This window comes from Mirounga angustirostris, unplaced genomic scaffold (assembly GCF_029215605.1).
Source record: "Mirounga angustirostris isolate CCGP_5_RB_7025 unplaced genomic scaffold, mMirAng1.0.hap1 SCAF_4, whole genome shotgun sequence".
In the NCBI taxonomy this organism is placed as follows: Eukaryota; Metazoa; Chordata; class Mammalia; order Carnivora; family Phocidae; genus Mirounga; species Mirounga angustirostris.
This window is the reverse complement of record NW_026991712.1, coordinates 177,890,172-177,914,105: the sequence shown is the minus strand read 5'-3', so window position 1 is coordinate 177,914,105 and position 23,934 is coordinate 177,890,172. Positions and strand designations below refer to the sequence as shown.

The window sequence follows — 23,934 nt, the reverse complement described above, 5'->3', positions numbered from 1 at the left end:
TAGTGTCGTTTGAAGAACAGAAGTTATTTATTCTCATCTAGTTGAACTTACAATCTTTTCTTTAATGTTTATTGGTATTATGTCTTGCTTAAATAAGGGCATAAAGATGCCTGTGTCATCTTCTTTTAAAAGATGCAAACACCTATTTATGATAAAACTCTCAGTAAACTTAGAGGGGAATTTCCTCAACCTGATAAAGTCTATCAACAAAAAACCTACAGCTAGCATTGACCTAATGGTGAGAAACTTGCAGCTTTCCCACTAAAATCAGGAGAAAGGCAAAGATGTCCTCACTCACCACTGCTTTTCAACATCATACTAAAATTCCTAGCAAATGCAATGAGACTAGAAAGGGAAATAAGAGAGATATCAATTGGAAAGAAAGAAAGAAACCTGTCTTCATTTGCAGGTGACAAGATCATCTATGTAGAAAGTCCAAATGAATTAACAACAACAACAACAACAACAACAAAAAACCCTTCTAAAACCAACAAGCAATTATGTCAAGCCTATAGAATACAGTGTTAATGTAGAAAAGTCCATCATTTTCCTACATACCAGCAACAAACAAGTGGAGTTTGAAATTTAAAAACAGTACCATTTACATTTGCACTCCCCCAAATTAAATTTATACTTAGGTATAAATCTAATAAAATATGTATAATATTTATATGAGGAAACCACAAGACACTGATGAAAGAAAACAAAGAAGTAAATAATTGGAGAGATATTCCATGTTCATGGATAAGAAGATTCAACATTGTCAAGATGTCAGTTCTTCCCAGCTTGATCTAGAGATTCAATGCAATCCCATTTTGTGGATATTGACGAACTGATTCTAAAGTTTATAAGGAGAGGTAAAAAACTCAGAATAGCTAACACAGTATTGAAGGAGAAGAATAAAGTTGGAAGGCTGAAACTATATTATAAAGACTTATTATAAAGCTATAATCAAGACAGTGTGGTATTGGCAAAGGAATAGAGAAATAAATAAATGGAACAGAATAGAGAACCCAGAAATGGATCCACATAAATATAATCAACTGACCTTTGACAAAAAGCAAAGGCAATACTGTGGAAAAAAAAGTTTTTTCAACAAATGGTGCTGGAACAACTGGAAATCTACATCCAAAAAAGGAATCTAGACATAGGCCCTACACCCTTCACAAAAATTAACTCAGAATAGGTCATAGACCTAAATATGAAATAGAAAACTATAAAATTCTCAGAAGGTAATATAGGAGAAAACCTAGATGACCTTGGTAATGACTTTAGATAAAATACAAAAGGCATAATCCAGGGGTGCCTGGGTGGCTCAGTCATTAAGCGTCTGCCTTCGGCTCAGGTCATGATCTCAGGGTCCTGGGATCGAGCCCTGCATCAGGCTCCCTGCTCGGCAGGAAGCCTGCTTCTCCCTCTCCCACTCCCCCTGCTTGTGTTCCTGCTCTCACTGTGTCTCTCTCTGTCATACAAATAAAATTTTTTTTTAAAGATTTTATTTATTTATTTGACAGAGAGAGACACAGTGAGAGCAGAAACACAAGCAGGGGGAGTGGGAGAGGGAGAAGCAGGCTTCCTGCCGAGCAGGGAGCCCGATGTGGGACTTGATCCCAGGACCCTGGGATCATGACCTGAGCCGAAGGCAGATGCTTAACGACTGAGCCACCCAGGCGCCCACAAATAAAATATTTTTTAAAAAGGCATAATCCAGAAAAGAAAAGAAAGAATTGATAAGTTGGACTTTATTAAAATTTAAAAGTTCTGCTCTAAAAAGGACTGTGAAGTGAATAAAAAACGACAAACCACAGACTAAGAAAAATATTTACAAAAGATACATCTGATAAAAGATTGTTATCCAAAACATACAAAGAACAACAACAACAAACAACCTAGTTGAAAAATGGGCGAAAAATCTTTTTTTTTTAATTTTTATTTATTTATTTATTTATTTATTTATTTATTTATTTATTTATTTATTTACTTGACAGAGATAGTGAGAGCAGGAACACAAGCAGGGGGAGTGGGAGAAGGAGAAGCAGGCTTCCCACTGAGCAGGGAGCCTGATGCGGGGCTCGATCCCAGGACCCCGGGATCATGACTTGAGCCAAAGGCAGACGCTTAATGACTGAGCCACCCAGGCACCCCTGGGCTAAAAATCTTAACAGACACCTCACCAAAGAAGGTACACAGATGGCAGGTAGGCCTCCACATGATATGTCATCCCGGCAATGCAAATTAAAACAACCATGAGATGCCACTTCACACCTATTAGAATGGCCAAAATCCAGAACACTGAGAGCACCAAATGCTGGAGACGATGTGGGAGAACAGGAACTCTCATTTCCTCGCTGGTGATGATGCAAAATGGTACAGGCACTTTGGAAGATAGTTTGGTGGTTTCCTACAAAACTAAACATACTCTTCCCATATGGTTCAGCATTCCTACTCCTTGGTATTTACCCAAAGAGGTTGAAAACTTATGTCCACACAAAATTTGCCCACCGATGTTTATAGCATCTTTGTTCATAATTGCCAAAACTTGGAAGCAACCAAGAAGTCTTTCAGTACGTGAATGGATAAAGAAACTGTGGTCCATCCAGACAATGGAATATTATTCAGTGCTAAAAAGAAATGAGCTATCAAGCCATGAAAAGACATGGAGGAACTCAAAGTGCATATTACTAAGAAAGAAGCCGATTTGAAAAGGCTACATACTGTATGATCCTGACTGTATGACATTCTGGAAAAGAAAACTACGGCAACAGTAAAAGATCAGTGGTTGCCAGAGGTTGGGGGAAGGAGGGATAAATAGGCAGAGCACAGAGGATTTTTTTTTTAATAATTTTTTTTATTATGTTATGTTAGTCACCATACAGTACATCATTAGTTTTAGATGAAGTGTTCCATGATTCATTGTTTGTGTATAACACCCAGTGCTCCATGCAATACGTGCCCTCCTTAATACCCATCCCCTCCCCCCCTCCCCTCTAAAACCCTCAGTTTGATTCCCAGAGGCTATAGTCTCTCATGGTTCGTCTCCCCCTCTGATTTCCCCCTCCTTCATTTTTCCCTTCCTTCTCCTAATATCCTCCATGCTATTCCTTACGTTCCCCATAAATAAGTGAAACCATATGATAATTGTCTTTCTCTGTTTGACTTATTTCACTTAGCATAATCTCCTCCAGTTCCATCCATGTTGATGCAAATGTTGGGTATTCGTCCTTTCTGATGGCTGAGTAATATTCCATTGCATATATGGACCACATCTTCTTTATCCATTCATCTGTTGAAGGGCGTCTCGGCTCTTTCCACAGTTTGGCTATTGTGGACATTGCTGCTATGAACATTGGGGTGCATATGGTCCTTCTTTTCACTACATCTGTGTTTTTGGGCAAATACCCAGTAGTGCAATTGCTGGGTCATAGGGTAGCTCTATTTTTAAATTTTTGAGGAATCTCCACACTGTTTTCCAAAGTGGCTGTACCAATTTGCATTCCCACCAACAGTGTAAGAGGGTTCCCCTTTCTCCACAACCTCTCCAACATTTGTCGTTTCTTGTCTTGTCAATTTTTGCCATTCTAACTGGTGTAAGGTGGTATCTCAATGTGGTTTTGATTTGAATTTCCCTGATGGCTAATGATGTTGAACATCTTTAAATGTGTCGGTTAGCCATTTGTATGTGTTCTTTGGAGAAGAGTCTGTTCATGTCGTCTGCCCATTTTTTTGATGTGATTATTTGTTTTTTGGGTGTTGAGTTTGAGAAGTTCTTTATAGATCTTGGATACCAGCCCTTTATCTGTAGTGTCATTTGCAAATATTTTCTCCCATTCTGTGGGTTGTCTCTTCGTTTTGTTGACTGTTTCCTTTGCTGTGTCAAGCTTTTTATCTTGATGAAGTCCCAAAAGTTCATTTTCACTTTTGTTTCCCTTGGCTTTGGAGATGTGTTTTGAAAGAAGTTGCTGTGGCCAATGTCAAAAAGGTTACTGCCTATGTTCTCCTCTAGGATTTTGAAGGATACTTTATCCAGCAAGGCTGTCATTCAGAATGGATAGAGAGACAAGGAGCTTCCAAGACCAGCAGAAACTGAAAGAATGTGTGACCACCAAGCTGGCCCTGCAAGAAATATTAAGGGGGGGTGGTTCTATAAAAGGAGAAAGACCCCAAGAGTGATATAGATCAGAAATTTACAGAGACAATCTATAGAAACAAGGACTTCACAGGCAACATGATGACAATAAAATCCTGTCTTTCAATAACACTCTCAACGTGAATGGCCTAAATGCTCCCATGAAACGGCACAGGGTTGCAGATTGGATAAAAAGACATGACCCATCCATATGCTGTCTACAAGAGACTCATTTTGAACCTACAGATACATCCAGACTGAAAGTGAAAGGATGGAGAACTATTTTTCATGCCAACAGACCTCAAAAGAAAGCTGGGGTAGCAATTCTCATATCAGACAAATTAGATTTTAAGCTAAAGACTGTAGGTAGAGATACAGAAGGACACTATATCATTCTCTTTTTTTTCTTTAAGATTCCATTTATTTGAGAGAGAGAGAGAATGAGAGAGAGCATGAGAGGGGAGAGGTCAGAGGGAGAAGCAGACTCCCCGCTAAGCAGGGAGCCCGATGTGGGACTCGATCCCGGGACTCCAGGATCACAACCTGAGCCGAAGGCAGTTGCTTAACCAACTGAGCCACCCAGCTGCCCCAGGACACTATATCATTCCTAAAGGGTCTATCCAACGAGAGGATCTAACAATTGTAAATATCTATGCCCCCAACATGGGAGCAGCCAACTACATATGCCAACTGTTAACCAAAATAAAGAGACATATTGATAATAATACACTAATAGTAGGAGACCTCAACACTCCACTCTCAGCAATAGACAGATCATCTAAGCAGAAAATCAACAAAGAAACAAGAGCTTTGAATGACACACTGGACCAGATGGACCTCATAGCTATATACAGAACATTCCACCCTAAAACAACAGAATGCTCATTCTTCTTGAACGCACATGGAACTTTCTCCAGAGTAGACCACATACTGGGTCACAAATCAGGTCTCAACCGATACCAAAAGATTGAGATTATTCCCTGCATATTCTCAGACCATAATGCTTTGAAAGTGGAACTCAATCACAAGCACAGAGAATTTTTAGGGCGATGACACTACTCTGTATGATACCATAATGGTGGATACATGTCGTTATGCATACATTTGTTTAAATTCATAGAATGTACAACACCAAGAGTGAAATGTAAACTGTGGAGTTTGGGTGATTATGATGTATCGATGTAAGCCTATCAATTTTAATGAATGTACCACTCCAGTGGCTGATGCTGATAATGGGGGAGGCTGTGCATGGGGGTGGGGGGCAGGAGATGTATGGGAAATCTTTGTACCTTCCTCTCAATTTTGCTGTGAACCTAAAACTTCTCTAAAAAGTAAAATCTATTTAAAAAAAATTCAAATTTTTGCCTTTCATTTTTAAGTCTTAAATCCACCTGGAGCTTGTTTTTGTATATGGTATGAGGATGGGATCAATTTAATTATTTATCTAATTTAACTATTTTCCATATGAGCAAGCAATTGTCCTGGCACCATTTGTTACATAATCTTCCCTTTGCCCGGTTATCTACAAGATCACTTCTGTCACAGGTCAAGGAGAATCTCTCTTAAGTTACATCTGTCATTTGTCCCTGCCTGAGCCATTATAGCACCATCCATGGCTTCCTGGTAACTCATACCTGGTAGAGCAAGTCCCTTACCTTTTGCTTCTTTTCCTTAAGGGGTACTTTAACTGTCTCAGTCCCTTGGTTTTCCATGTCAATCTTGGAATCAACTTGTCAAGTTCCATGATATGCTCTGGAATTCCATTGAATATATCAATTCATTTGGAGGGAATTCATACATTAATGATAATAAGCCTTCCTCACCATGTTTGTGGTATTTCTATTAATTTGGGTCTTCTCTAATGCTTTCAATAGGTTTGGTTTTCTCCATAAAATCCTTACATATCTTTTGTTAGATTTATCCTAGGTACTTTACAGTATTTTTTCCTAATGTAAATTATATCTGCTTGTAAAAATTATTTTTCTAACTATTTACTGCTGGTGTACAGAAATGCAACTGGTTTTTGCCTTTCCACCTTACTACCTATCCTACTGAATTCTTAGTATTTCTTTTAAATTTAAGGTTTAAAATTTTGGGGGGGAGTTTGCAGATAATCATGCTGTGGGGTTTTTGTTACCTTTTATCAACTATCTACAAAATAATCTGCTTTTCCTGTAGTGATTTTTTTTTCATTTTTTAATTTTTGTTCCCTTGATCAATCTTGCCAGAGGTTTACCAGTTGTATTAGTCTGTTTTGGCTTTGTTGATTTACTTGTTTTATATTTCAGAGATTTCTACCATCTTTATTTTTTTTATTTTGGGAGATTACATTATATTTGATTTTTCTGTTTTTCCTTATATACTTATTTTTTAGCTTTTCTCTTCTTTTTAAAGATTGAGGCATTTAAGGCACAAAGCAACATCTTTAGCTCCCCCAAAAGTTTTGAAATGTAGTATTTTAACTATTGCTCAGTCTTAAGTATTATTATTTAATTTCCATTAATTGTCCATTGACTTGTAAGTTATCTAGAAGTCTGGTTTTAAAATTTCCAAATGTATGGGGCTTAAAAATGGACTTTATGTTAGTGACTCCTAACTGAGTTACATTCTGATCAAAGACTGTGCTACCTACATTGTATGTGACCTATCCTTTAATATTTGTTGCGACTTGCTTTGATGGCTAACTATGTGATCAATGTTTTTTTTTTAAATTTTAAAGATTTTATTTATTTATCTGAGAGAGAGAATGAGATAGAGAGAGCATGAGAGTGGGGAGGGTCAGAGGGAGAAGCAGACTCCCCGCCGAGCAGCGAGCCCAATGCGGGACTCGATTCCGGGACTCCAGGATCATGAATGGAGCCAAAGGCAGTCGCTTAACCAACTGAGCCACCCAGGCGCCCGTGATCAATGTTTTTTACTGATCCATGTGCACTTTGCTTGGGAAATTGTATATTCACTAGTTGTGGAGCAAGGAATTCTACATATGTGTACCAAATCAAGCTTATTAATTGTGTCACTAATTTTTTGTCTGCTTAATCTATTGTTTATTGAGAAAGAAGACTTGAAGTCTTCAACTATGATGACAGGTTTGTCAAATTCTCCCTATAGTTCTATCAGTTTTGCCTTATATGTATATTGGGGCTATGTTATTAGGTGCCTACAAGTTTAGAATATCTTCTGGGTGAATTGAACCTTAAATTATTAGGTTGTGATCCTCTCTATTGCTAATAGTGTGTTTTTTATCTAAAAATTAATTTTGTCTGATATTAATATACCCACCCCAGCCCTCTTTTGGTCAGTATTGGTTTAGTGTATGTTTTTCCTTTCCTGTAAATTTCATCTTTTCTGGATCTTTATATATATATTTTTAAGATTTTATTTATTTATTTGAGAGAGAGAGAATGAGAGACAGAGAGCACGAGAGGGAAGAGGGTCAGAGGGAGAAGCAGACCCCCCGCTGAGAAGGGAGCCTGATGTGGGACTCGATCCAGGGACTCCAGGATCACGACCTGAGCCAAAGGCAGTCGCTTAACCAACTGAGCCACCCAGGCGCCCCTGGATCTTTATATTTTAGGTGTGCCTCTTATAAATATCATATAGATGAGTTTTGTTTCTTTATCTGAGTCAAAATTCTCTTTTAACTAGTAGCATTGATACACTGACATTTATTTTGATTATACATATATTTGGACTTGTTTTTACCTTTTTGGTATTTTTATTTGTACAATTTTTTCTTGGGGCACCTAGGTGGCTCAGTCAGTTAAGCATCTGTCTTCGGCTCAGGTCATGATCTTGGGGTCCTGGGATCAAGCACCGCGTTGGGCTCCCTGCTTAGCAGGGAGTCTGCTTCTCCTTCTCCCTCTACCCACCCCATCACTCGTGCTCTCTCTCTCTCACTCTCTCAGATAAATAAATAAAATCTTTTAAAAAATATACAATTTTGTGGGGTACACAATTCTAAGTTAAGTTATTTTTTTCAAAATACTTTGAAGATGTTATTCAACTGTCTTCTGGATTTCATTGTTGCTATTGGGAAACCTGCTTTCAATCTAATAGTAATTCCTTCATAGGTGATCTGACTCTTCTTTCTGGATACCTTTAATATCTCCTTTTTGTTTTTGGTGTTCCTCAATTTAACCTCCATGGTGTATATGTGTGTGTGCATGCACACACAGAGAAGGGAGTCCTTGGAGATCTCCCTTACGTCTCATGATCTTAGCAGTTCTCTAAAAAGTATATTTTAATCACAATCTAGTTGTTTTGTAAGAGGAAGGTCCTTCGGAGTACCGGTATGTTATATTCCAGAAGCAGAAGTCTGTGTGATTGTTTATATATGCACAATCCTCTGTGTGCACATCCCCCTGCAATTCTCCTAGTCAAAGTGTAAACCCTTCAGGTCAGGAGATTTTAATTTTTGTTTCTCACTATCTCCCGACAACCTCTCAGTACTTACTCCCATGGTCAGGGTCGACTGGCTGCCCTGTGGGGTTTACACTTGTTGGGGGAAAGGGAAGAATGCTGGGAGAGCAGTGGTGGGCCAGGCCTCCCTCACGGTGCACTCTGTCCTCTCCACTGTCTCTTCCACAGCTCTGCCCCCACGGGCTACACGTCCTTCAGCATCAATGCCTCCCCAGGAGTGGTTGTGGATGTTGCCCATAGCCCTACAGCCAAGAAGAATCCCACAGGTTCCTCCAAGTGGTCCCTGGACCCTAGCCTGGAGGTGAGCCTGAGGATGAAAGCTGTGAGCAGTGGCACAGGTGACCAGAAGGTGAGTGTGGCAGCCATGGGGTGCGATGTGTGGGAGGAGGTCAGCAGGTGGCAGCAGGTCAGCTGCTCAGTCCGTCCTGCACTGATCCCCAGCCCTAGCAGTTTCCTTCTCTCTGGATACTATAGAGACTGTTCCAGCCATAGGCATCCTCACAGACAATACAGGGATGCCAGGGTTTAGGGAAGCCGGGTGTTTACTAAACTCATCCATTCAGCAAATGTTTAGTATTCACCTCCTACATGCCAGGCAGTGCCAGGCACTGGAGACACAGAAAGGAACCTGTGGGGGCAGAGTTGTGGAAGAGACAGTGGGGAGGACAGGTGAGGCTGCAGCCTGCATGGGGCTTACATCCTATGGGTAAAATACAGGTAAGCCATTATGAGTGGTGGCGAGTGCTATGAGGCCACAGCCAGGCAGCCCTGGGAAGCTCTGGTCCATGCCCTTTCCCTGTGGCTGCTGGACAAATGACCAGAAACTACTGGCTTAAATCAACAGAAAGGTATTATCTCAGGAGGACAGAAGTCCAAAATCAGCAGCACTCCTTCTGGAGGCTCTAGGGAGAACCAGTTCTTTGCCTCCTTCAGCTTCTTAGACCAGCGACCGTGTCACTCCAATCTCTGCCTCCGTGGTCTCGTTGCCCCTCCTCAGGCTGTCAAATCTCCCTCTGCCTCACTCTTATAAGGACACAAGTCACTGGATTTAAGGCCTCCCTGGATAATCCATAATTATCTCATCTCAAGACCCATAACTACATCTGCAAAGACCTTTTTTTCAAATAAGGTCACAGTCACAGGTTTCAGGCATTCAGATATGGACATATATTTTGGGGGACCACCACTCAACCCATTGCATCCCCTCCAACTGTAGATAAGCTCAACAGGAGCCTCTGGGGTTCCCCACAGAGATCTGAGCCAATGAGCACTCGTTTCCAGTAGGACAGGCCATTCGGTTTTCCCCTTGGGACAGAGACTTCTTGCTTACTATAGGAGCATAGAGCTTAGCCATCAAAGGAGGTTGGTGAGGGTGCAATCAGGGAAAACTTCCTGGAAGAAGTGGCAAGCCGAAGGATGGTAGGAATGACCCACCTAAGAGAGGGAAAGTGGAGTGAGAACTCTATATGGGGTATGTGGCCTGTGTGCACAGTCCAGATGAGGAGATGGTCAGGCATGTGTTGGGGAAACTGAGGAAGATATGTATGGCAAGGAGAGAAGGTGAAGAGGGAACTGGAAGAGAGAGGGAACCAGTATTAGAGTTTGGCACCAGGGACCTCATTTTCTGAAGGCAACAGGAAGCCAGTAAAAACCTGTCATCCAGGGAGTAACAAGTCTGCATTTGTCTTAGAAAGACCCCACTGGCTGCAGTGTCCTGAGTAGATTGGATCTAGGCAGTCACCTAGAGGCTGATGCCATGTTCTAGATATGAGGTGATGGTGGCTGTGACATTTCCCTGGGTCTCCACTATCTACAGGACAGACTCAGACACCTCAGTCCATCCCCTTAGCAGTGTCTCTTCTTCTGGTGGCAGTTCTTTGGTTTTGCATTGGGGAACTCCCCTCTGCCATTTTGCTTAAAAGTGTCCATCCTGATGCTCTGCCTTCCTCTGGCCAGGGTGGGCCAGTCAGATCCACTCTTCCTGGATTTTGAACCCTGGGCAGTGGGGGGTTGGTGTTTCTTGACCTCGACCTGCCCTGAAGAGACCAGCTCCCATCCAAAGCTTCCGCTCCCCAGATCCTCAGAGGGCTTGGGCTCCAGCCTTTCCAAGGTTTGGTTCTTCAGGTCCTCTCCACCCCTTCTGCTTGCGAGAGCCAGTTTCTGTGGCTTACAGCCAGTGCCCTCCCTCTAATGCCCCCTCCACCACGTCTCCAGCTGCAGAGCTCCTACTCCTCCCTCAAAGTGTATCTCCCTGATACCACCCAGGCTGGCTCAGCCCTTCCATTTCTGGGCTCCCACAGAACCCTTGTCTAAGTATCATAAGCATTTGAGTACTTTGCTCCCCCCCATGCCCACCAGTTGGGGTGCTTTTATAGGCTGGCCCCACTTCTTGCTCATCCCTGTCTCCTCAGCATCTCACCCTGAACTGGCACAGAGCAGCAGTCCAGATAGTATTTGTTGAATGACTAAGAGAAGACCTTCGTGGTTTCCTCTGTCCTTTAGGTTCAGATTTCATATTATGGACCCAAGACCAACCCCGTCCAAGCCCTGCTCTATGTCACCGGTGTTGGTAAGTGATGACCAGGACCTTGGGATGCCACTGCCCCTCTCCACACACACAACACACCCTTGCAAGGTGTCTCTCTCCAGGAGAAACTACACTCTGGAGCTTACTTTAGACTGAGCAGAGAAAAGGGACAATTTCTAGCTAGTCATACATCTGGTGGTTCATAAATATTCCCTCCCCAGTCAGTGAACCATAAAGTAATTCAACTGGGGAGAGACAGAGGGCATTTACAGGGAGTTCACTTACATCTTAATATTTTCTCGACATACGAAGTGGTACGTGGATTTTCCACATATGAGTCTCTATACCTTTTTGGCACTTCAAATATTTATATTTAAAAGAAAAGTAGATGATGACACTGTCTTATACAATAATATATAGACTGATGTTCCCGAAATGCCATGACTTACATCCCATCTTCACTGTTTTGCCATATCAATGATCTGCCTAGACTCATATTTATTTAACATTCTTCTTTAAATAAAGTAATTTTCTAACTTGACCTCATATTGAACAGTAATATTATATGATTATCATTACCATTGAAATGCATTAAATATCAGAACAGCGTGTGAAAACTTCAGGTTCCATTTCATTAATGAATTTCATTCGTTAATACACATTTATTTCATTAGTGCACATTTACATAATGGGAATAATATAGCACTAATTCTATACCAGGCACTGCACTAAGACTTTACATTTAAACCTTACAACAAATCCCATGAAATTGGTACGGTTATATCCCATTTTACAGATAAGGAAACTGAGGCACAAGAGGTAGACAGATTTGCCTAAGTTCATGCAGCTGGTTAGTGAAGGAGCCGGGAATCCAGAGCACTAAACTCTATGCTGCTCTGGCACGACGTGTGTCTAAAAGGTCATCCAGGTTGGTCTCCCACTGTGAGCTCACAAGGTCACTACCTATGATGTGGGCACACGGATCTATGTCACTGGAAAGACTGTGATCACGTGTTCTGATGAGGGTGGGAAGGATTTAGAAACAGACATATGCTTTCTCAGCCTTGACATCTGGGTAGAGTAGACAAATCACTGCCATGATTTGTCCCCACTGCAGCCATAATGCATATTAGGAAGAGCCAGGTGGGGTAGGCGTAACCACGGTGTCCCCCACCCCAAGGTCACTGGAGTTGGGGCCAGAGGCCTTTGAGCCTGGCTAGGTGTCCTGGCAGGAGTTTTGCTTAAGTTTTGCTTAAGCATCCCATTGGGGTGGCCAGGAAATCTTTCTGAACCCCTGAAGGCCAGACGTATAGAGACTGGTTGGCATCACAGCTGCGTCAAGGCCCCCCCAAACCCCTGCAAAGGAGAATGGGTGTAGTCAGAGGCTCCAGTTCTGGCTGAGTTGCAGTCCAACATCTTCTTTGGGGACACGGGGGTGTCTTTGAATTTGTGTCTCCTCGGAAGGGGGGGGAGAGAAGCCATGGGGCAGACAGTCTCCTGGGGACCACACTGAGTGCTTTGACCTTGTACCTTCACCAACCCTCTCCTCTTACTCGGTGGGATTGCAGAAATCTCCTTGAGCACGGACATCGCCCGCACTGGCAAAGTGAAGCCCGCTGGAGCCAAGAAGGGCCAGGTGCGCTCAAGCCTCTTGACACTCCAGGAGCTCTCTATCTCTGCTGGGTTCTCCTCTGGCGCCCCCTGGTAGTCATGGCATGAACGGCCGCCCGTCCCTCCAGGACGAACAAGGCAAAGGAGAAAACTAAAATCACCCTTACCATTTGGATTTGTATATTTCCCATCTCTTTTGCAAAACTAGATTTTCACCGGTTGTGAGTTTAGAGAATGTGTTGTGCAAATTAGAAACTACAGAGTCATCTGGTTAATGCACAGCAGAGAAAAAATTTGCAGGCCGTTCTTAACTCTGGCAGGAAAAAAAAAAAAAAATCCCCCCCACCCCAGGGTTTCCAGGCTGGTGGGAGAGATTCCCACGGTGCTGCCCACAGGGAGCGAAGAACAGAGAAAAGGCAAACTGGCAGGGGGCAGAAGAGGGAAGGAGCCACCCGGGGGCAGGGAAAGTCTGTTGCTCAGAGACAGTGGTGTATGCAGAGGTGGGGCATGCAGGTAGTCTTAACTGGGTCTGTGGATAAACCCCAGGGTGTTCCTGAAATCCCAAAGCCACCTGCACAGTTTAATGCTGGTGTGCACTTTAGGAGGATATGCCCTGTGAAAAGATGAAGATCCCTCTGTGGGTCAGCCAAAAGTAGAGGGAGGAATTACAACTCTGGGAGTGGAATCCGTCTTTCTGTCCCACCCAGAATGCTGTCATTCCTGGGGGCCAACGCTGTCCTGCAAACAGAAGATGTCATTTGCTATTAAATCCCTACCGGGAGGGGCTGCTTAATTTGCTTTAATCTTTGGACAGACAGCAACTGGCTGCTAAGAATAGTACCCACACTTTGGCGGATGAGTAATTAAGAGTTCACATGAGAGTAACAATTTAGATTAGAATCTTGACATAAATATTTAGCTCAGCCGGTTTGCCAATCTGACAGTTTTTTTAAACCTGTTAAAATCAATTTTACTGTCATGGGGTCCTTTTTTGAAGTGGATGAACTGCATTTTTGGTGAATGTGTTTAGGATTTTTTTTTTAAAGACTTTATTTATTTATTAGACAGAGAGAGAGAACACAGCGAGAGAGGGAACACAAGCAGGGGGAGTGGGAGAGGGAGAAGCAGACTCCCCGCTGAACAGGGAGCCCGATGTGGGACTCGATCCTGGGGCTCGAGGATCATGACCTGAGCCGAAGGCAGGCGCTTAAACGACTGAGCCACTCAGGCGCCCCTGTTTAGGATTTTTGGAGCAGGCAAACAACCCCCTCCTGGTACTAAAGAATTCGCTGATGTGGGAGCGAGATGTGTAAACCACACAAGGCTATCGAGGTGCTGGGGGAAGGTGGATATGCTTCCCCAAGAGTTGGAGGGACATACGCAGGTTTCTGAACACGCCCCGTCTCTGCTGGGTGTCCACAGAGGACCTGGACCTGGGGCCCCCACGGGCAGGGCGCCATCCTGCTGGTGAACTGTGACAGAGATAATCCCAAATCTTCCACTGGAGACTGCAAGGATGCTGAAGTGCTTGACAGCAAAGGTAAGGACCCCCACCCCCCAGCCTCCCTGCTGCCCAGAGAGCTAATGAAAAGAGAGCTTTGTCTTTTTGTAAAGCCCTTTTGTCTATGCAGCCTGAGCTTAGTAACAGCCCTCAGAGATGGGGGTTATTGGAAGCATGTTCTTGTTAGCTTATCTGTTGCATAAGAAGAATGGACAAGGTCCCGAGAGGGTAAGTGACTCAGCCAAGATCACACAGCAGCCAGAGAAGAGCTGGGACCAGGGCTGAGTCTCCCAATGCCTCCTCCGGTCCCCATGCTCCAGTCCACAGTCCAACCTAAATTTCTGCTCTTGGGTTAAACCTGGGACCCGAAATAATTTAAAATGAAAGCCAGGCTACTGCCCCAAAGTCCTGTCAGAGCAGCCCCGAGCACCTGCCACATGCTGGACGCTGTTCTGACCACTTCAGAATTATTAACTCATTTGGTCCTTCAGTACAAGGCTTGGAAGTACGTACTGTCCTCAGCCCCATTTTACAGATGGGGAAACTGAGGCATGGGGAAGCTAAGCAATTTGCTTAAGGTCACACAGCCAGTAAGTCACGGGCTCAGGATTTGGACCCAGGCATCCCGACACCGCGGTGGGTTTGGGGGCACAAGGATGGTGGTGGGTGCAGGGTCTCTGATGGCACCCCTCTGAGGTGTGGCTGGGATGGAAGAGGGCGCTGGGGGCGGGAGGTTGGCCAGCCACGGCAGCAGCTCGGGCCTTCCCAGGGAGTTGCTAGGACAGCATAGAAATGGATGCATTTTGAAGTTGCATGCAGTTGCCTCTGCCTGATGCCATGGGGCAGCCTCTGTGCGGTGCGCGGCCCAGAGTAATAATCAAAATAGCCAGTACCCTTCGTGGGTGCGCCCAGGATGCCGTCTGCTCAGTACGCACTTCATACACATGCCCTCACTTGTCCCTCTGCCTGGGCACTACTTTTAGCTCTGTTTACTGACAAGGAAGAAGAGGCACGGAGAGCTGAAAAAGCTCCCAGGCTCCCACAGATCCAGGGCTCGAACCCACCGCCTCCAATTCCCTTCACCCGGGGACTAATGCCCAGTGGGGACCACCGTCCAGCTTCGCTCTCCCCCGCCTTTGTTGGCCATTATTCGGGTTGGTTCACTTCCCACTCAGGCCCAGGGGAGAAACCCATCCACTCATCATTCTACAAATAGTTACCAAGCCACCTGCCATGCACCAGTCCTTGTTCTAGGTGCTTCTAGATGCTTCTAGGCTCCAGGGGCTGGGGACAGAGCAATAAACAAGACAGTCATGGCCCCTGCTTCACTGAGCTTGCCTCCTAAGCTCATTCTCTTGGGAGAGGGCCAAAAACGTAATTAGCTTTAATTCCGAAATGAAAATCATTATTTAAATCCTGATAAGAACATGACGAAAATAAAACCAGGCGATAGGGTCGGGGGGGGGGGGGGTCTGAGGGGAGTGGTGAGAGAGGAGAGAGTCTTCTCGTTCCAGACCTGCAGGACATGTCCCTGGTGACCCTGTACACCAATACTCCCAGGGACTTCACCAAGCACCAGCTGCTCCTCCACGTGGCCAAATCGGAGATGGACAAAGTCAGGGTGTTTCGAGCCAGCCGTGAGTCGCCCTGGGCCCTCACCTTGGGGTCCCCTTCCCGCCCCAGCACAGCCCCTTCGCATACCCCTTCGGCAAATAATTCCTGAGCCCCAGTTCTGTAGCACGTTCTAAGAACCAGGGATAGAGCAGTGAGCAAGATGGACATCCTGCCGCTCCCTTCTAGAAAGGGCACACAGACGAAATGCCAACAAACAAGAAGCTGATGTCTGGTGCTGGTGAGCACCACGGAGGAAATAGCCTCCCTCCCAAGGACTGCTGTGACTGTGTTTGTCTCTTCCTCTCTGCCACACACACACACACACACACACACACACACACGACTCTTGTTTACAGAGGTTGTTGAATCCAAGCTGACTGTGTGTGTTATGTAATAGTGTGTTCTCCAGCACCCTGCTCATCAAAGACAGCATTAACTTCTCAGCAGCTCACAAGCAACGAACAGAACAAAGCCCCTCGTGTCACTTTCCTCTTGGGGGGTTGAGAGAGACCATGTATGAAATAATTAAGTAAAACCTCTAGTGTGTCTGATGGCATTAAATGCTATGCAGAAGAATGAAACAGGGAAGGGGGTGTGGAGGAGGGGTAGAGTCTGGGGTGTGAGGAGAAGGGGTTGGGGAAAGCTGCCCCCATAAGGTGTCATTTGAGCAAAAGGCGGTGGGGAACAGCCACGCAGACACCCAGGGGAATGGCATTCCAGGCGGAGGGAACCTCAAGTGCAAAGGCCCTGAGGTGAAATCGTGCCTGTGGGCTTGAGGGAGGCAGGCGGGGAGGCCAGTGTGGCTGGAGTGCAGGATACCAGCATTAAGATGGTGGATGAGGGTGGAGAAGAAAGGGGATGTCGGCATGGACGTGGGGGAAGCCATCTGAGGGCTTTGTGCAGAGGCACGACTTGATCTGACTTACTTCCGTTCTAGATCAAAGTGATTGAACTGACAGTGATTTAGTGACAAACCAACTCTTTGCCCCTGCTGAGGCATCACCTCCTCCAGGAAGCCTTTCCTGGCCCTCCGGGGTTCTCTCCATCACAGCACTCATTACCATTGTGATTTTGACTGTCTCTGCTCCTCCTCCCTCACCCAGGAGGCTGTGTACTCCGTGGGGACCGGGACAGTGACTACCTCCCTGGTCTTCCCAGGTGTCAGTTGAGAGCAGGTGCTCAGGAATGAATGAATGAATGAATGAACCATAATGTGTATTGGACTTGTATGTATATGATTGGGAATGGCTCAGGCACCACCCCATCACTCTATCCCTGGACCCCCAGCCAGGGGGCGATGTCCCACCTGACGCTTTAGTTTCTTTCTCCTACGGGGGGCTCATTTAGCTGTGACATGTCATCCTGAGAGTGGTGGCCCTGGGAAGGTATCACAGCACTGGGGAGACGAAGACCTGAGCCCCCTTCTCTCCACTAGGGGGCAAACAGGTCTCCAGGTACAGGCCGGTCCTGGGGCCACAGCAGCCCAGTCACCCCCTGGAGCTCCCGGGCGGCCAGCACAGCGTGGACTTCTACGTGGAGGGCCTCGCTTTCCCAGACGTCAACTTCCCGGGGCTCATTTCCCTCACCATCTCCCTGCTGGACCCGTCCAACCCGGTAGGCCAAGATGGCAGCCCAAGGGGAGACCCGAGCTACTGGGCCTCGGCCCAGCTCGAGGGTCGGGGTGCAGAGCCCAGTCGGGAAGCGGTAGGTGTCAGGCCCCGGCTGCCGTGACAGCCCTGGGTTCACCCATGCCTCACAGGAGCTCCCTGCCACCCTGCTTTTCCAAGACAGTGTGGTCTTCCGTGTGGCCCCCTGGATCATGACCCCCAACACTCAGCCCCCGGAGGAGGTGTACGTGTGCAGGTGAGGGCCCTGGGGTGTCAGGGGGTGGGGCATAGATGCACCAGGAAGGGCCCTGGGTTCTGGCCACAGGGCACCCCCTCAAATATCTGCTGTGTAAATGGGGAAAAATGACCCCTACTGCAACATGCCGAGGGCTCCTGGCCAGTTTGGAATAAAAAGGCAGGGAAATTCCTGTTGCTATTGTTTTGTCCTCACTCTCCTGCCCTAATATGCAGGCGGAGGGCGGCTTTCTCTCCTGAAGGCCCATAGCGTTTGCTAGACGTGGCAGATGAAAACCCTCAGTCCACGAGCCAGCCTGCCAGGGCTCAGTGGGTGGCCTGTGGACCTTCCGCACCAGAAACCACTTCAAATGCATGTTTCTGGCCAACCTCAGAACTGGGGGTTCTGGGGTCTGGGGAAGGGGCCCATCTGCCTTTTAACAATCTGCTCTGGGGAGCCTTGGCATCCACCTTGCCATCTGAGAGCACCTGTTGAGTATGCTGGGGTCTCAGGGACACCCTCCCCTCTTCTCTTGTGGCTGCTTCCAGGCAGAAGGGGTGAGGGGTGACCTGGTGGTTGCCTGGAGGTCAGGACGGAGGCTGAAAGCCAGCGAGTCCTGGGTTCAAATCCCGGTGCTGTCTCCCCAGATGGCATGACCTTGAGTGTTGACCTCTTCATTGTGGCTTCTCCCGGATGGAAGGGCAACCAGCTAGTCCCCTCATGGGTTGTTGCAAGAGTTCAGTGAGATGTTTGCTAAGGGCAGAGAGACAGGATGAGCCGGGCATCTCCATCCAGGCCACAAGCATCTCCTGAGCAGCCACTTGCCCTTCCCCCACTCCGTCCAGGCCTGAGCTTTTGCTCCACCCCTAGGGACCCTGCAGGGGTCCCTGGCCAAGGCCACTGTCCACTGAATCCAGAGCACTAAGGGGCTTCTTTTCTGCTCTTTCTAGGGTGCTTGAAAATGCAGACTTCCTGAAGTCAGTGACAGCTCTGGCCAGGGAAGCCAAGTGCAAGCTGACCATCCCCTCCAAGGAGCAGAGCAAGGATGACCGGTGGATGCAGGTATGTGGCCCTGTGGGGCAGGGGTGAGACACACCGGGTGGATCTTCCTGAGGGTCAGGGGACACTGGAGGCCCCAGGCTCCTGGGGCTGGGCCTAGAGGCCTGCTGGCCACCCTTCCTCAGATGGGCAGGAAGTGAGGAGCCTCTGAGGGTCTGGGCATGTGGGGGCTCAGGCAAGTGATTAAAGCGACGTGTAAGGCCAGCCCCTCCCTGCCTGCCATGGTCACCAAGATGAAAGCCACCTCCCTGCCTGAAAACTCTCAGGTGACCTCCAGAAATGACGCAAAGCTCAAGGGGTTGGCGCCCGACCAGTCCCTCCTGTGGCCCTCCCTCCAAGCCAACCCTCCTGGGCTCAGCCACCACACCAGGCCACACCCCTGCTCCATCCAGCACTTTCCATGGTTCCCACCTCCTCCCCCTCAGCCTGCTTCCAGGGCCCCCACCCCCAACCTGGCTGCCCCGCACCTTTTGCAAGCCAGCTGTCCACCCTGTATCACTGTTCTGTTTCTGCGCCAGGCTCCCTCATCATGCCATGAGCTCCCTGAGAGCAGAAACTGAGTCTCACTCAGCTCAGCACCCAGCACCCGGCATGGGGCAGTGGCTGCCGACTGGACCTCGTGAGCCTCCTCACCACTTGCTTGCTTTCTCGGGCTCTTTGCCCTTCCATGCCATTCGCCCTGCTCCCAGCACCTCTGTGCCTCTGCTCATGCTGTTCCTTCTCTCCGCTGTCCTCCCCGGTCCCATCGCCAACACCCAGGTCCCGCTTGTACAATCCCAGCTCGAAAGCTTCCCCTTCAAAAATCTTCTGCCCCTTTGGCGAAGCTGGGTCTGACCTGCCCCCCCTTCTCTGACAGTAACAACACCATCAGGAGCCTCTCCTTCCCGGCCCATCACCTCCTCACTCTGGGTTCTAGGTGACCAGCTCCCCGAGGACAGGGCCTGAGGCTCACTCACCGAGTCCCCAGCAACCGCAGCACCCAGCTCCAGCACTCACCAGGAGTGGGGGTGAGCCCATTTATGCACACACAGAATAATAAGCTCTGCTTCCTCAGAGTCCCTCCTCTGGGGTCGAACACTGCACAGGAATTTGCCCTTGACCACAGCGGGAGAGTGAATGGTCCACGCCCCCCTCCCTGCGCTGGGTGTCACGACCTGGACAGCAAGCCCATCAGCCCTCCTTCCCCTCGCTCTGCACAGGACGAGATGGAGATCGGCTACATCCAAGCCCCGCACAAGACCCTGCCTGTGGTCTTTGACTCTCCAAGGAACAGGGGCCTGAAGGATTTCCCCGTCAAATACATGCTGGTAGGTGCTGGTGGGGCCTGCGACTGCTGAGATACCCCCCGCTCGAGGCCTCCTTCCTCATCACCCGCGGCTGAGCACCCCGGCTCCGTAGTAGGTGCGCTTCCTGCTGGGGCAGCAGTCACTCGGGTGGGCTGCAGTATTTCTGTCATTACTGAGATGAGATCTGGCTCTCCCTTTCCCGGAGCTCTTTCCAGCCATGAGCTCAGCCTGTTCCCTACCAAGGACATCAGATCAGGCTGCGGCATCCTTGTCCCACTGAAGATGCTCTTGCTGCAAGGTGTGGGTGGGACCAGGACTGGAACCTTCCCCAATATCCGGCTGGAGGCTCTGTCTTTGGTGGGGGGGCTTTGTGGCAGGTCCATCTGGGATATGGGGTGGGTTTGGGGATCAGAGTGGTCATTGCCTAGATGTGACTCTGCATGTGTTTGGGGGCAGGGGTGGGGGTGACACGTTGGTGAATCATGCTGGACTAGCCTGGCAGGTTCGCGTAAACTCAGCACAGAATTATAATCCTAGGAATAGTTATATTTATTGAGCATGCATTCTGTGTCAGACACGATGCCAAATTCTTTACAAGCACTGACTCATTTAATTTGTCCAGCAACCTTTAATCTAGATGCTATCACTAGGCCCATTTTATAGATTAAGAAACTGAGGCTCAGAGAGGGGCAGCCACTTTTCCAAGGTCACACGAAAGGGGAGGAGAAGCTGACACTGAAACTAGGTGGGTCTGGCCCGGCGAGCTCTGTGCCCAGCATGCCACCAAGCGCGCACCCCAGGCGCAGGGAGCCCCTGAGTCCAGGCGCTGGGGAAGTGCAGAGGAAAGAGTGTGGGGCGTGGGGTGCAAGGTTTGCTCCGAAGAAAGGCTTTCCAGGGAGCACCCTGCGCCCCAGGGAAAGGGAGGCGGCCCTGCCCACACAGGAGGCTTTGAAAGGAAATCTGAGTTCAACTCAGCAACTTGTCCAAGTCTCGCTCACTCTCCTGAGCTGAGTGGTGCCAACGCAGAGATTTTGTAGGGTCCACCGTGTCTCTCCGCCCGGAATCAGGGTAATCCTGTTTCAGGACCCCCGCTGGCCTGCTGGGACCGTGGTCCCTCCCACTGGTTGCAGCCCTGCTCTGCGCAGTGGCCCGTCCCCCTTTCCACATGCCAAGTGTGACAGAGGCCAGATTCTCTGATGTCACCAGCCACATCTCCAGAGTCCTGCCAGGCAGACAGATGCCTCAGCACAGGGGTCCTCCCCTCTCCCACACCCAGCCTGGGACGAGGGGCTGCGATGTGTTCATAGGCAAGCACAGCTGTGGTTTTCTGAGTCACATCACTCAGGAAGAGAATTGGGCTAAAAGTCAAACTTGTCACCAGACAACGTCCCCATTGGCTTTTCCAAAGTCATCATCATGGGCCACTTTCCCTGTCCCTCACCCAGCTCCAACCCCGCGGGTCTCCTTCCTGTTCTTCAAATGTGCCCAACTGCTCCTCACCTCATAGCCTTTGCATATGCTGTTCCCTCTGCCTCCAGTGCCCTTCCCGCTTCACATGGCTGACTGTCCCAGCCTTCAGGTCTCCGCTGCAGTGCTCTCCTCAGTGAGACCATCCCTGATGCTGAAGGACACCCCGCCTCAGCCCCTGGCATTCTCGGCTACAGCACCTCATTGGTTTTTTCGGGAGTGTTCTGTTATAAATCACTGATTTCTTATTTCCCTTTTGTTGTTTCCCTGCTAGACCGTCAGCACCAGCAGGGCAGGGTCTGAGGCCGTGGTGCCCATCACTGCTCACAGGTCGCTTAGCACCCAGCTTGACGCTCACTGGGTATTCTTCCTGTAAGACAATGTCAGTAAGCGTTATACCACCTTTAAGTGGAAAACCAGCGGTACTTATCATAAATAGAAGGCAACCGTGAAGGTAAACAGAATTAAAACAAAATAATGCTATTAAAGCCAGCTCGATACGAATGAGTGCAAGAGCTGAGCCAAGGTTTGCTCTCCGGTTAGTGAAGTGGGAGATCAGCAGTTTTCAAGAATGGATTTGCACACTCTGGGTCTTCGGTGAACAGAGACTGGAGGAGAGCAAACAGGGTGACACGTGTCTAAGTCTGTGCCGGAAGCTGCATCAGGTAGCACGTGGGAGCGTCCCCTGCGCCTCCCACTCCTGGGGGGCCACTTCTGCAAGGGGGGCACCTTCATTTGCCTTCAGAAATCCAAGCCTGCAGCCTGTGGAACTGAGCCGCTTTCGTGGCAGCGGCCAAGGCAATGACTTATATGGATTTTTCATTCATTCATCCACTATTCTTTGAGCCCGTTCTCTGTGCCCAGCCTTGCTCCAGGCACTTGGAATGTGTCGGTGAGCAATGCCAAGGATCCCGCCCCCACAGAGGTGACATTCTAGCCCAGAAAGACAGACCATAAACAATAAGCACAGTGGATAAATAAATTATATTGTATATTGGAGAGTGGAATCCAGGGCTATAGGAAGAAAAAAACAGAATCAAGGGGCTCCCAGGTGCCAGAGTGGTGGGGGGATTACATTGCAAATTTAAATAGGATGGTCAGGGTAGGCCTGACCTTTTTGAGGTGACCTCTTTGAGAAGCGGACACTGGAGCAAAAACTCCAAAGAGGTGAAAGAGTTGGCTGTGTGGATGTCTGGGTGAAGAGTATTCTAGGCAGAAGAAACAGTCAGTGCAAAGGCCCTGAAGCAGCAGCGAGCCTGGCAAGTTCAGTGAAGAGTGAGGAGCCCAGAAGGGGTGGAGCAGAGCTAGCAAGAGGAAGGGTGGGATCTCTGTGCCTCATCTACTGAGAAGGAACACCATTCTCAGCGATCAGACTGTCGACGTTCCAGAAAATGTCATCACTCTGAAGGGATGTGCTGTTATTGCAAAGGGCTCTAGGGAGCCCTGCGGAGGGACTTCAATCACATCAGTGTAGAAGTCAGTCTCCTTGGAAGGAAGAAGAGGCTCTAAGTGGACAAATGGGCACTGGAACGAACTGGCTGCCGTTCGCCCTATCTGTACTATCTGGAGTTTCGTACAGAACGTGGCCAAGGGCGTGGCCCCGGGTTTCCGTTACAAGATGAGGTCTGGGTACACTCACTTCCCCATCAACGTCATTGTTCAGGAGAATGGTTCTTTTGTTGAAACCCAAAATTTCCTGGGTGAAAAATGTGTCTGCAGGGTTCAGATGAAGCCAGGTGTTGCTCGTTCAGTATCTCAAGCCCAGAAAGATGAGTTAATTCTTTTTTTTTTTTTTTTAAAGATTTTTTTATTTATTTATTCATGAGAGACAGAGAGAGAGAGAGAGAAGCAGAGGGAGAAGCAGGCTCCCAAGGAGCAGGGAGCCCGATGCGGGACTCGATCCCAGGACTCTGGGATCATGACCTGAGCCGAAGGCAGACGCTTAACCGTCTGAGCCACCCAGGCGCCCCAAGATGAGTTAATTCTTGAAGGAAATGACATTGAACTTGTATCAAACTCAGCTGCTTTGATTCAGCAAGCCACAAGAGTTAAAAATAAGGATATCAGAAAATCTGGGGAGGTATCTATGTTTCTGAAAAAGGAACGGCTCAGCAGGCTGATGAGTAAGATCATACGTTGTCCAGCTACAGAAACAGCAAGATGCCGGATGATTTTTCAGACCTATTTGTGATATTTGAAAGATGCAATAAAAGCTGTATTGATTTGGAGGAGGGGGAAATGAAGGAAGGGTGGAAGGAGAGACTGTCAGAGAGGTGATGGGGACTGAGTGGGGGGCAGGTCCTGTGGGCCACTGCAAGGCTATTTGTTTAAACTCTGGGAAAATGGGGATTGTTGCAGGGTCTTAAATAGTGGAGGATTATGACCTGATGAGTGTTATAAAAGGGAAGCTCTGGCCCCTTGTTGAGAATGGACGACGGGGGGCGGGGGCAGGCGGTGTGGAGGTGGGGGCAGGCACAGTCAC

The 23,934-nt window shown here is 47.8% G+C and overlaps 1 protein-coding gene across 1 annotated transcript in view; it reads left to right on the top strand.

Moving 5' to 3' along the window:
• PADI4 (peptidyl arginine deiminase 4) overlaps positions 1-23,934 on the top strand; it is a 42,355-nt gene that overhangs the window by 10,937 nt on the left and 7,484 nt on the right. Inside the window, exons 2-10 of the mRNA XM_064589853.1 lie at positions 8,714-8,894; positions 11,048-11,114; positions 12,641-12,708; positions 14,106-14,223; positions 15,699-15,821; positions 17,234-17,412; positions 17,558-17,661; positions 18,591-18,702; positions 19,899-20,006. Coding sequence (XP_064445923.1) covers positions 8,714-8,894; positions 11,048-11,114; positions 12,641-12,708; positions 14,106-14,223; positions 15,699-15,821; positions 17,234-17,412; positions 17,558-17,661; positions 18,591-18,702; positions 19,899-20,006 — 1,060 coding nt within the window. The remainder of the gene's footprint in view (positions 1-8,713; positions 8,895-11,047; positions 11,115-12,640; positions 12,709-14,105; positions 14,224-15,698; positions 15,822-17,233; positions 17,413-17,557; positions 17,662-18,590; positions 18,703-19,898; positions 20,007-23,934) is intronic.